The 14212-nt window shown below is 43.1% G+C and overlaps 1 protein-coding gene across 4 annotated transcripts in view; it reads right to left on the bottom strand.

Annotated features, from left to right (window-relative positions):
- The window catches only part of XPO6 (exportin 6), a 55058-nt gene that overhangs the window by 21604 nt on the left and 19242 nt on the right, over positions 1-14212 (bottom strand). For 2 of the 4 annotated variants that reach the window (XM_083800254.1, XM_083800253.1), the window contains exons 4-10: positions 13361-13558; positions 10718-10877; positions 10242-10319; positions 4556-5009; positions 4416-4445; positions 968-1094; positions 40-149 (exon numbers count right to left, since the gene is read on the bottom strand). In XM_083800254.1, the coding sequence (XP_083656380.1) occupies positions 40-149; positions 968-1094; positions 4416-4445; positions 4556-5009; positions 10242-10319; positions 10718-10877; positions 13361-13558 (1157 nt within the window). The remainder of the gene's footprint in view (positions 1-39; positions 150-967; positions 1095-4415; positions 4446-4555; positions 5010-10241; positions 10320-10717; positions 10878-13360; positions 13559-14212) is intronic. The other 2 variants (XM_083800255.1, XM_083800256.1) reach the window with 1 other exon arrangement.

Raw genomic sequence — 14212 nt, 5'->3', positions numbered from 1 at the left:
TGCACCTGTCAAATCCCAACTACCTTCCCAATTACTTACCTATTGAGTACTGCTTCTTTGTCTGCCAGACGACTTTTAATTTTGCTAGTCAAATAGTCCAAGAAGAGCGTCCAAATGTCCAAGCAAGAAAAGTAACCTTCATGGGTAGGCTGAAATACACCAAATTTCATAATGAATCTCTCAAACTATGGCAATTTCAATTTCACACAATGCAAATGTTAGTTAGCATGCACTTCAATCCATGGGAATAACTTCTTGCTGTACTGAAAAGTTTCTAGGAGGTCACTGAAGAGACTTGCAGCCTCAAGATGTCAAAAGATGAGCAAGAGCTTTGGCACAAGGTGGGAACCCAGTGATGACAAGGGCTGTCTCAGCGTGAGCCCATCTCACGGCTTGCTACATCAACTTCTAGCATTTTATAAATCTGCTTCCTGTCATTATTCACATGTGATGGTGAATAGGACTGAACTGCATTATGACAGCTTCTACAGCAACGTAACGCGTATCAAAAGCCAGTTTGTTTTAAACTGCAAAATTGAAAAATACAAGGAATGCTTCAGATACAGTAAAAACAGCAGATTCAGGAGAAAGAAAAACATCCCCAAACACAAAACAAGCCAGACAGACTTTTTCGAGACAACATTTTCTATTTCATGGGCTAGCAAAAAAAAAAAAAAAAAGGTAGAAAAAGTTAAACAACAGACAAGTTGTTCTTACGAGGTAACTACATGTGAATGTTGTCTCCAGCTAAATCCAGGAGCACATTAAGACATTTCCAAGTCCCCAGCAACACTGGGGAAGTAAGTGCCAGTAAGAAGTCAATTGGTTTTTTTTTTTTTTTTTTTTTTTTTTTTTTTTGGGCTAGCTTTAGGTATCAGCTCCACCAAGGAAAACAAGCTACCCCTGCTGTACAAAACAACAGGACATGAAGAACAGACCAAGGAAAAACAATGTCACAAGGCTGTACCTGATGAAAAGTGTATTTGAACAACAGTGCCAGAAATTCAACCACGGGAAACTGGGAGTAGGATTCAATTCTTCGTAGATGGACACTCACAAAGAGACGAAGAAAGTCCGTAAACTTCTCAATGTAGCTACAAGGGACAGAAGAAAACACAATTAAGAAAACCTGAAGGATGCCACAAGAAAAAGCAATTTCATTGAAACAATGATAAATTCACTCAAAAACCTTTCATTAAAAAAGAAAGTTACAATTAACAGCCAGTAGAACAATTAAAATATAAAGCCCTGCAACAATTACCTACAGGATGGGCAACCCTTCCTTCCATTAATACCTGAAACAGCAGAAAAGACAGTCTAGTCAAAAGCAACTTTAATATTCAGATAAATATAATTGAGTTTAGTCAGGCCTGCAAATAAACACAACCCCCCCCACCCTAGAGAAATAAGTACACGATAGCAAGACTGATCATACTGATGTATACAGGATTAGTCATATAAACTGTACCACTGAGGAATTCAGCTAAAAGCAAGAAGTTAATGCACAAGTTAACAATACACGTGTTAAAAATTCACAGGAGGTAGTGGGAGAGCCACATAGTTTAGAGCTGGAAAGGACTGCTTCTTATGCGGTGCAGATGACCAACTATTATCCTGAAGTTTCTCAGCTGAGCCCAGGCTTTTGTGACTGAACTAGACAATAAAGACAAATCTTCCTCCAGAGCATGGGACCATACAAAATGGAGATCCAAAAAGAAGCCTGCTACCAAAATTTCAGGAGTCCAGCAAGAGCATGACCTCGGTGCAAGCACAGAGGGTTCTTGTGTACCACTGGGGAAAAATTACAAAGACCACAATGGGGTAAGCTGTCATGGAATAAAAACATGCCGTGCACAACACAAGCTTCCTCAAGGTTAAAAATCATCTTCATATTGATCTGAACACAGAAGAACAAAGCACTCCATCTGTACACAGGACCAATGCATCGCAACATGATATACGAACAGCGAGAGCTCCAGTGATCCAGTGACAAGGCTGTGGGCAGAGTAATTTGTCCTTCCCATACCTTAAGAGTTCTGCAGTATAAGAGCACTTCAAGATTTTCTTTTAAAAGAAACAGCAAGTTAGGTTTAGCACAGTTTCAGACACAATTGAGCGGATTTGTTTTACTGTACTGCCTTCCTCTCCCCTTCTGCAAATGCTGGTTTGAAGACAAACGCTCTAACCACAAGTAATTCAAGTCTGGAAGCACTGCCAGCTAACAGAGCTGCAACACTGTTAGTTATTATAAGCCTATAAAAACCATACGATGCTTTGAATATGCAAAAAGATTACACAAACTTTTTATTTGGCAATGCCTGCTCGACAAGAATCATCACTAAACATGCCTGACCACTGACCAAAGGCATCAAAAATAAAAGAGAGCAAAAAATAAGTATCCAGACCCAAACATTTCCTTCATTTTTTTCATTTTTATTTTCTGAAGAGGTTCTGACCTGAGACCAGTGACATTCCTACTCAGCACCTAGCTCTGCACACCCCAAAGCCCATACTGCAACCTCTACGCCGCTGCTTCTATCCAGACCAGACATTTTCCATTCCCATTTCCAATATTTTCACATTTTCAAGTTGAAGCCAACACAAATAAAGCAAAAGACAGTTCAAGCTTAACCTTCTTCTATTCAGCAGTAGAATCTATTCAAAACCACACTGATTTCATAACAAGACAAAAGGAATCACTACCACAAGAGGCTGGGGAAAAACAGACCTATGGCAGGCAAGCTCTAAAGACGGCGATCCCCTGAAGTAGGGCACTTTGTCCAGCACCAGTTTTGTTTAGGACTTTGTTAGTCCATCTCAAGAAGACGCATTCACGCGATAAGTTCTTTAGTTTTGGATGTAAAACTAGGAACATCCTCCTATAGAAGGCAAAGCCATTTCCACAGTGAGGACAGAGTGAGCACAGAGAGCTCCATTCCTGCCAAAGTCAGCTAGATTTTTCCAAGCAGTCTCCCCAGAACATCTTAGTTACTTCCGTATTTCAGACCTTAGCAACGAGTGAGGAGGATTCTTGTAAGTAGAGATATCAGAGATCTCTGGATAACACGCATAAGCAGCAGAAGATAATGGGACAGCAATATGATCTCAGTAAAAGCCAACACAGCTACATCTCTTCCACAGTTTGGTCACTGAAGGCAGCTTACTGATATTTCCATAGAAGAAAAAGGAGTTACAGAGGGCATTTCATTTATTGCAGGTTTACAGGACAGCTTTTGTGAAATCCAGAGTGCGACCCCTTGCTCTCTGTGCACGTATCCCATATGCAAAGGTAGCACATTTCCACCATTTAAGACATTATTTTTAGGAAGCGAGCAATACTGAAGTCACAGTAAGTCAAGAAGCGAGCAAGCGGAATTCACTGTTAAACAGAAGTCACAACTAATCTACATTTATTATCCCAGAGTTGCCAGTGTGTTTAAAGATATGGAAAACGTTTTTACAGAAGAAACATGCAAGTCATGTCTACAAAAAGACCCACAGTTGATTCCAAATTCTGTTTTACACCTGAGTGAGTATCAAGGTGAAAAAAAAAAGCTCAAAAATCTTTCTGCTGCATCTTTGTCCAGCAGCACCAGAAGTTTATTTCCATCATTGTGCATCCGCAGCAAGATACCGAGCACATTCACATTTACAACATATCTGTCAACATTAGCACCAGTCTGCCTGTCTTCCCATCGCAAGCGCTCGCACAGCAGGCCGGCAGTGAAAGGCAGCATCGAGTCATCGCCTCGTTCACCACCCTGTCAACACGTGGATTCAACCACTCAACGCAACAGCAAGACAAATCTCACTTTCTCTCCTACAAGTAGGAATATCCGCTACGAAAGAGTCAAGCTGTTTCAGGCAAGGAGCACGGCAGTGACTTTCTGGAGAACAACCAGAACACGCAGCCTCCCGAGATGCTGCCACTTCCCCTGCTGCCTCCAGCCAAGCACGCAAGACAGCCTCCGTGGCGGAGCCATTCACCACTGCTGTGAATGGAGTTCCCCAAGCTGTCTTTCAGTGTTGTTTAAATACAAAACAAAACAAAAAAAAAAAGAGTAATCAAAAGTTGTCACATCTCAATGAAGGGTATGAAACTATTTCTCTTTTCTTTCAAGTCATGACTCGCAGAATATCTACCCACTCTTCGTATGGTTGAGTTTAAGACAGAGAAGGCAGATACCGACCAGCAAAGGGAATACTGCAATGCCTTTACCTCACTGTGCCTCTTCTGTTGTTCTGTTACAACTGAATGAAGGGCAGGTTCAGCTCTTGTGCCACCTCAGACCTGCAGTCAAACAGTAACGAACGGGGAAAGGGGAGGAAGAGGACAGGAAAGAATACAAACCTGTGCCACCACGGTCACTTAGCAAACTTAGCCCCTTACCAGAACCTTACCTGTGGGCACCTACCTTTCTGCCTGTCTCCACCAGCACAGAACTCTGAAAAAAAGGTGATTAGACACACCATGCATGACCGCAAATTAATAAACACTGTCCTTTAGAAAGCAAGAGGCCCTAGCACAGCTACTTAGCTGTATGGTTTCTCTTACCTTTCATCCAGTTCCTCTAGTCGGCTCTTCACTGTATGGGCATTATTCTCCTTGGTAATCTTCTGCAGGAGGTAGAAAGTCTGCTGGAACATCCGTAACAAATACTCCTCAAACTCCATAGGCACGCAGTTCTTAGACATCAGTTCATTGATGCAAGACATAGCCAAGACGCCAAGTCGGCCACGCTCCTGTCCCAACACCGAGTTCTGGCTGCTGCCGTTGACAGAAGACATCTTCCTAACGCGAGTGTCGCAGCCAAAGCGAGCAAAGTGGAAAATGGTGGTGAGGAGTGACGGGGTGATACTGGTAGACAAAGGGATCCAGCTGAAGAGGTGTGCCAGGCACTCCAGTGCCAGGGAACAAATATATTCACTTTCCGTGTCAAGGATGGGGATTGGCTGGTTCAATAATTTGGCTGCGCTGGGACTCTGCAACAGGCTACTTAACAGGTCACCTAAGGAAAAAAAAAGCACATCTCTCCATTATACATCAAGGCGATAGCTTCAAATGGTGCGACTGCAAGCCATACCTACAAATCCAAAGCCATCAGAGACTCTGGCACACAGCAAGTCAGTGTACAAAGACTTGTCCAAGATGAACTAGTGATTTTTGTATTCTGGAATTTTCTTCAGTTTTTGCACAGATCTCACGTGTCAGGTCAGAGGAGTTGCTGAGAGGGACTATTTTGAACAAACAAGTTCAAGTGGCAGCTCTGTACTGTCCTTTAGCTTTACTGAGAAGCACACAAGCAGCGTTTTGGAAGAGATAATAGTAATGCCAGGGTGTGTATTTTAGGGATTTTTTTTAGGGATTTCTTACAAAATTTATTTCCTTCAAAAGCTTGAGCATCCTTGATGTAAGCTTGCATTAGTTCTCTGGCACATCCATATTATATTGAAACTTGGCAGAGTTGCTGCTGCTTGCATATGACAGCTTGTGGATTATATAAGAGCAGATGTACCGAGTGAGACCAGAAACCTGCTTACTGAGAACAGGACCTGCCTGTTCCCGGAGTGACCAAAGACCCATGGCGAGCACACGTGAGATTTGTCAGCCTCTGGCCACTTGCAGTGCAAAGGTTTCCTGAGCCAGGTAGGGTTTGAAGAATTCTGCACAGCCTCAGAGGATTTGTCGCCCATGGATTTAGCCAGGCTCCAGCTGAAGCCACAAACACTTCAGATATGTAGCATCCTGTTACAACAGTTTCACAGCCTAACTACATATAGGTTAAAGATGGCTTTTGTTTGAAGCCTATCAACTTTACTTCCTATACCAAACAGGGAAAAACAACTTTTCCATTCATCTCCTTTTCACTCCGTATCTTCTGTCCCAGCTCCTCACTCTCAATTTGAGACTGTGCCTTTCTTATACGGAAGAGATTCAGTATCACCTTTATTGCTGTTCCACAAAGCCTTCATTTCTGTTCTACCCCCTTGGTACAGAAGACCAGAACTGCACCTGCTATTGAAGATGTGGGTGAGCCTTAGTTCCACACAGCGCCACAGCAGTTTTTGACTGCTATTGGCCTGAAGTTCTCGTAAAATGATCTCGTGCAACACTCAGAAGTTAATCCTGTATGCTGAAGGTGAGCTTGGAGCCCACAACTCGGCCTGAGATGAGTATTGCTCTCCCTGCCAACTGCAGGTTACACTCCCCTGCATCGCGTTTCACTTCGTTAGCCCAGAGTCACGCAAGATCCCCCTGCCAGTCGTACCTCCAGTCGTACCTCCAGTCGTACCTCCTTTTCACCCTTCTGACCACTCAGTGCTGCCAGCAAGCCTCCTCGTCTCTTCACCCAGCCTTTTTGGCAGGTCTCTCAAGTACGTTCATGTGCACAGTCCCAAGCAGGACCCCACCGGTGACCTCCCCCCTCATTGCGAGGGCTGAGCATTTCCACTTACCTTTCGTCTCCTACCTTCTGCCCAATTAATCGTCGCAGGGACTCCCCTTATGCCCAGTGAGCCTTTGCTTTCGCAAAAGCTTTTAGTGAGAAGCTGCGTTGAAAGCTTTATGAAAATCCAAGCAGATAATGCCAGCTAGACTGCCCTAACTAACTCACCCACTAACTCACAGGCTTCCACAGACCGCATGCTGGAAACCTATTTCTTTTCCCCAGGTTACTCCATGCCCTTCCCTGCCTGGAGTGCAAATAATCTCTTCACCTTTAGAAAACCACGGGCACTTGCTACGTTACTGAATTTAAAGTTCTCCCCAAAAATCCAGGTAACGTTTTTGAAAGTGAAGTGACCCAACGCCCCTGCAGGACGAACACAGCAGGTATGGTTTACTGAGCTATTTCCAAAGTACCCAGAAGCATGCACGATGAACAGGCTTCTCTTTAAGTCGCCACTTCTCATCAAGATAGATGTCCTACACCACTAAATTCATAACTCCCTGCCATACTTCATCATTTTTTCTCCTCCACTCCAGAAATTTGAGGCATCACGCTACTTCAGATGAATTAGATAACCCTGCGCTTATCCTTAGTATTACGACAGCTGCCATCGCAGCACTCACAACTAGATGTGTGCTGCAGTACACGAGCTGCTTTTATCATGTTTATAGAAGCAGGAATGCTTCTTCCAAAAGGCCTTCTTCCACGAGAATCAAAGACTCTGAGCTGTCAGTACACCAGCCAGACTGCAAATTAGGACCCTCTAATTCAAAGCAATTGGTCTGAGTATTTTGCACCCAGTTTTATCGCTGAAGCTCAGAAGTGTAATTTAAGGTATATTTTGTACCTGTGCAAACAGGTGATACACATTTACAACTGCATTCATGCACAAGGAGAAAAAACCTCAAGGGAGAGGGGTTGGGATGGTGCTAGCTTTGCACAAGCAACATTTGTGCTACTCATTTGTTTACCATACACAAGTGAAAATGCCTAAGGAAGGGATTCATCAAGTAAAGAGATAAATCACACAAAGACAACATTGGGAGGATGGGAGATTATTGCTGAGTAAGTTCTCCACTGATCCAATAGCCCAAATGTTTCCCAACATAGAACACAGTTCCTTTGCTTCAACGGTATAAGAAATGAGTTTAATATGGTTTTAGTAACCATTTCACTTTGCTTCCTTTGTTGCACAGGGAAGCACAGTTTTTAAGTTCCTGAAGAGATTCTGGCTCTGACAGAAGATATTAAACATTTATATGGACTTCCGAAGCTTATTTTACTTTTTGGAATACCTTTAATTTCTCCTGAACATAGGAAAAGGAAGGTGGCCTTATCTAAGCTATGGAGGAAACAACAAAAAAATTTAAGCGTCACCAGTAAACAGAATACTTCGCATAAATGTGACTCAAACGTAACCAACACGCATGTAAGAAGATTTGGTCAGCGTTGATTTCACAAATTTTTAGGGGAGAAAAGCAATTAATTCATACAGTGCAGAATTTCATGGCAAGGTGTCACCAAACTCACATTTGCCCCGCAGTTCACCTCCGAAACCTGTATTTTATTTCTATCTGCAAATAGATGAGTAAACGTGCAATGCCACAACCGCCACTCACTGCTACTGGTTTGTGTGTCTGGCTTCAAAACCCTGCGTTCTCCTTATTAGCAGCCCCAACAGTTAAAAATCTTGAAAACGCACCGCATGAGTTTGTTCATTCTCATACAAGAGGGAAGACCCAGAAATAACTGCGTCATAATTCCCATGTAGAGAATTATGATCTAAAGTCCCCATGAGATAAGAGCACAACTGGATGAAAAACTGTCTTGGCACCAGCAACATCCAGCAGTTCACCGAGGAACCAAGAGGACATTTCAAACAGGCTTCTGCTGAATTTCTTCCCATGATTTTGCTGCAGTGCTTGGTTCTGCAGGCACGGCCTTGAACACGACTGTGTCAAACAGCCTTCTGCAGGAACGCACAAGGGCTCACTAAGCGATTCAAGCTGTTTTGTACAAATACAGCATCATTATCAGGCACTGAGTCACTCGCTGCCAACTGTGTTATGGTAACATGAATCAGCTTTTTACCTTGGAAGACGCCGATCTTACTCAATGCCACAGCACCGCAGCACTGGGGCACTTGCTGGCAGGGCGGGTGAAGCTGGCACTCCTGCTCGCTCCAAGCGGCACGCTCACTCTTGCCAAGTGATATGCCAGGTTCGGTGTGTTTTTTTTTTTTTCCCGTTAGTATTATTTTTTTCTATCTTTTGCTAACTACAGCAGAATTCCCCCCCTAAAAACAAGGTGATATTGCTTTCTGTTTTTGTATTTTTTATGTAAATATCAGAATGTCTTAAAGCTCTAAGGAAAAGAAGCACTTGAAATTCTGGTTCAACTCGGATTTAAATGTGAAAATTTTAACACTAACAAAACATTAACAAACCAAACACTAACATTAACCAACACTTAACAGGGACAGCTGTCTGAAGCTAACTAGTACAATCTGGCACAAGGAAGCAATCAACAACTTTCAGCTAACTGCTTAAGGTCCTGCAGACAGATTTAAAGACAAAACAAGGTACCTTAACACCTTGTAACAGAGCACACACAATTTGGTACTAGTGTGACCCTAGAGATCCCCAAGTGTTTCATCTTCTCCCTATGCACAACCAGACATTACAGGTTTCAAGACCATAAGCCTTTCTTTTTCTTTGTTAAAAGCAAAGCCAAGATCAGAGTTTTTAAAGAAAAATGATTTGACTGAATCATGGTCTTTTTTCCTACTTTGTATTCCGAGAAGGACTAAAAACACCACATGCTGCTGCACAATTCTTGGGTGAGCTGAATGTAACAGAGGCACCACAGAAACCAGTACTCATCCAGACTGTCTTCACGCCTGGGGAGACCCCCTGCACCTACAGCTATCCCTGGTACAGCCATAACAGGATGAATGAGATGTGCTCTGAGTACAGGGATACAGAAACACACTCTTTTTTCAAAGGTAATTAATATGAATTTAAATGAGTATAGATAAACAGCCATCCAAAAGTCTAAGATGAGTAGGAAGAAAAAGTTTCCCAACACATATATGCCCAAAGTTCTAGACACTTCTGTTTTAATTTAGAGCTTCAGATTTGCTCCACTCCGCCTTTTGATATACTTCGAGCTGAAAATCACAGATAACAAATGTGCATCAGGTTTATGGGACAGGGCTGTGGTACCAGGGAGTTACAAGGGTGGCTGCTGCGAGTGGAGTCCAGCAGTTTTAGTTTCTCACTGCTCTAGTCTGGTAGTAATAAGCAATACAAAATATTAATCTCCCTACACTGAGTCTCTTTTGCCCAGGACAGTAACTGGTGAGCTAACTCCCTGTCCTTATCTCAACCCTTGAACGCTTTTCCATTGTGTTTTCTCCCCTTCTTCCTTTGAAGAGGGGAAATGAAAGAGCAGTGTGGTGGAGTTTAGCTGCCTATCCATGTGGAACCACCACACAACGCCAACTCACTGATTTAACAGCATTTTGAATTGACACTTCAGAAAGCTTTTTGCCATCTGAGAACAGTGCTATCTTGAACGAGGCACCATTTTCAAGTGGGGCATCCCCTGCAGTGGAAATTGCTTCTTCAGGTGAAGCTTGCGTTTCTGACCAGAAGTTTGTTGGACTAAGAACAAGTTTAGGAAAAGGTTAGACAGTAAGGGAAGGAATCTATACTCGATATTGCAAGTTAAAGCGCCTGGAAATAATATTATGTAGCTTAAAGACAAGTACTCAGCTTCAGCTGTCCTTACCACTTTCTCCTGAAGTTGGGGATGGTGGTGGAGTGGCAGCAGTAACACTGTGTTTGTCCCATATGCTCTCCAAAATACCTGGCCAAAGAGATATTTTTCAGAACAGACTGCTAAAAGACAGATTGATCTAACAAACATACTGGAGACAGAGAGCTCCGCTAAAACACATCTTGAGTGCTCTAACAAGGAACATTCTGTACAAGAACTCATTAATTTTTTCAGGGTCACTAAGAAAAGACAATCCCTTTATAAAGAGGAGAATGTATGCAGCTATATATCTACTTTGCTACACAAGCTCCTTTCACAGTAATCTGACCCAGTCACCCAACAGTAGAGTTGAGCGTTTGAACAGCAGGAGTGGTCACTACATCGCCCACACCTTGCCTCACTGCACCGAGGACATGCAAGCCTGCTAGCATCATAGGGACGGTGAAGGAAGACACTTGTTTCAGGGCTGCAAGCCCACTGACTCGTACCTGTGAGGAGCCCAAGCACAGTTTGCACCTGGTCCAGGAGCAGCTTGCGTAACTCTTCTTTCCGGGCTACGCTAAGATCTTCTCGCGGACATGCCAGTTCTTCTGAAGTTGTTTTCAACATTATCAGTCCCAGAGGAGTGGTCACAGGAGACTGAATTAACTGAGAGGAAAAGGCATGAATGCAATACATGATAATATTCTGCAGAACTATCAGATCACAGAAAGGAGATAAGTAACTGTATGAGCAGTTTACAAGCGAGTAACAGTTCCCCCATTTTGCAGCACTGCATGTTGAGGGAAGAGGACTGCAAGTATTGGATTTCCTGAGACATTAATCTATGTTGCAACAGTTCAAGCACCATGGGAATCCTTGGGGTTTCGAGAGAGCTTTCATAATGTCATTGCACACATTCTCTGTCCTAGCATGTTTACCAGTAACAGTTTGTTCCTCTTGTTTACGGCCTTCTGCTGACATCATCACTTCTCAGAATTGCCTCAGCACCCGTGAGTTCACCACGTAACAGGGCTGCTGCTGAAGCCACGCTCAGACCGGGAGCCTGCACCATCAGCCAAACAGTTCCCCCTCACCCCCCTAAAAAAATGTTCTTTCCAATTGCAGACAGACAAATGCAGCCAGTACTGGATGGCAACAGAACGCAGGTAAGGGATGTAACCTCTCCTTGCATTTACACCACACCTCATTCTGGAAATCACATTTACCCTAAAAAGAATGATTTCCACCATGTACAGGACGCACGGGAATAGGACCAGAGAAAGCAGTGATTTTTGCCTTCATTAGGCACTGGGACATTACAGACACACTCAAGTGGGACAAAGTTTTATTTTCAGCTGAAAGACATTGCTGTTCTCTTGACCTGAAACATCCAAATGATTTATGCACTACTCCCTCTGGAAGAAAAAAAAATCTAAAGCCAATCACAATTATTGCAAGTAATCCTTGAAGTCATAAATTAAACAATGCAAGCTGACTTCATCTCACTGGCCCACCAGACCGGAGACAAACTGACTTAACATTGTCCAGGCTACACAGTTTGGTGAAATATGCTGGGGAAAAAAAGCTATCTATAAGCTTTTAGTCTAGATGTACACGACTCTGGCCTTCAGAAAGGAAGCATGATGGCACAGGAGCAGACAGCTAAAGAAAGTTAAACATACAACTTGTTAGTGAATTAAAAGACAACTTAACATCTCCTCTCATAATATTTTCTGACAAAGCCAGGAAGTCTAGCAAAACCAGGCACTGGCTCTCCAGTAACGTTAAATTTTGTACCTCTAAAGCAGCAGCATTAGAATTACTGTTTCTGCATAATGATAGCACAATAGACCAAGTTACTTTTCTTCTCCATTTCCCTAATGGCTCAATAAAACTTTTAGAAACTACTTAGAGGATTGTGATACCAATTTACTGCTAAAGAATCTAATAATTGCTTCAAATGATCTCAGAAGAAGAAAGGACTTGTGCAACTCTCAAGTCTATCTAACACAGGAGCAGAGTGTTTTGCTTTTGCTCTTCACTATTTTGGGATCCTGAAGTTGAGTACTAGTGCTTCTCTTCCAATTTCTCTGAACATTTTTGGAAGGCCTCTGATACAGAAATTAATTTATAGGAACAGTTCCCTCAGAAGCTGAGTCTACAAGGAGAGGCTTAAAGAAAAATTGATACCCGAAGTGGGCTTGCAAGCACCTAAGATAGCCTCCAAATGGCTAGAAAAGCAAATGGAAGCTCAGAAAGCATTTCAATTGCAAATCCAGATGAAATCAAGGCCAAAACTGTAAGTGTAGACAGTTGTCTTAAAGTACTTATTGTCAGACTGACAATTCAGGAAAAAATTGCAGTATGCTGCACTACGTGATTACAGAGAGCTATTTGAAAAGAGATTACTCCAGTAAGTTAACAAGCTCGGCTTGTCAAGTCTGCATTTTTTTTTTTAATTTTGCAGTTAATACTAGATCCATTTGTCTTAGCAAAAACTCCTGACACTTTGGGACCTTGATTTATTTCAATAATTGCCTTGTGGTTTGTCTGTGGGCGTAGCTGCATTCAAATCATGTAATTATATCAGCAGAAAAACATGGAGCAGCACCTCAGTTTACACTCAGCCTCTAAGCCAATTATGAAGGATTTGGGGAGAACTGGACACAGCACCCAAACCAAAAGAGGAGGGTAGCACCAGTCTGGCTGGGCTCCAGCAGCAGTGAGCTGTTCGTCTGACCCAGGCTTCACTGTGAAGGAGCTGCATGTCAAACAAACAACGTTCAAGCTAGTGGCAGTGCCTCAGCCAGGGCCCTCAAACACACCTTCTCTCCTCTCAAACACCCCAGCAGCATGCAGTTAGTGACCCTACATGATGAGGTGGCAAAGCTTTTCAGGGTAATTTGGTTAACAGAATTAAGTAAAAAAAAAATCTAACAGCTACATCCAGAAACTTCACTTTCAACATAACACTAGGAAGATGTACAATAAGTAGGAAGCTATGGGCCACTTGAAAATTAAAGGAAAAGGAATCAGAGAAGGAACTCTGTTTTTCATGCAAGTATTTAATCTTCAAGGGAAGTCACTATTCAAGGAAACAAATTATGGCCCTCTGTGAATGAAAAGTTTTACTTTTAGAAGCTTCTTACCTGCAAGATGTTAGTGAAGAAGTCATGGTAGAACATTGGCCAGTCCTGTCGGCCAATATCCACGATGACTTTGCAGAGCTTGTTCCTGATGAAGTAAGGCAGAGTTTTGTGGTGAGCTAGCAGGAGCTTGGGCAGGCAGCTGCGGATCTCCATTTTGTCTTGAGATGGGACTCCAAGCCACATCTTATTGATCAGGTTCTGGAAAAGAAACAGACCTCCACAGTGAGCCCACCTGAAACATGCTGATATTGCATGCTTCACTGAAACTAAGCAGTTAGGTGTCTGAGTGGGAAAACCTTAACGATATCAGGTGTAGTGCCTGAAGGAAAACCATCTTAACACATTTCATCAGTAGCTTTTCAGATATAGCTTTCTTAAACAACTTATACTACCTGACAGGTGACAGCAACTGGCACATCACCATTTTAACCGCTTTGGGGTCGAGCAGCGCCAGCCGGCATGCCTCCATCTTTTAACCCTGGACAGCTACATCTGCCCTTTCAAAGGGCAAAGCACAGCCTCGCATGAGGCAGAACAAAAAAAAGAAGGAGGCAGGTTTGGCTTTAGATGTCTCTGGTGCCGCGCAGGTCTGACGAAGCTAAGCTGGAAGGTCGCCTCTCGAGCGACGGACTTCGCAGAGACGGGGCATCACTTTACCAGAAAGCTTTTAGGCCACTTAAAAACCGGGCAAAATCCATAAGAAGGCAGAGTTGCAAATTGCTTTCCTGCCACGCTACAATCCCATTTAGGGACTCTGGAGTATTAGTAGCTGGGCCTCGAAGGATAACTTATGTAGGAGGCCTGCTACAGGGGCGATGTCTGCAGCCATTTGCAGGCATATAGCCTGGAAAA

The sequence above is a fragment of the Anser anser genome (genome assembly GCF_964211835.1).
Source record: "Anser anser genome assembly, chromosome: 15".
Taxonomy (NCBI): Eukaryota; Metazoa; Chordata; class Aves; order Anseriformes; family Anatidae; genus Anser; species Anser anser.
Note: the sequence above shows the minus strand (reverse complement) of the source record. Positions and strands in the feature narration are given on the sequence as shown.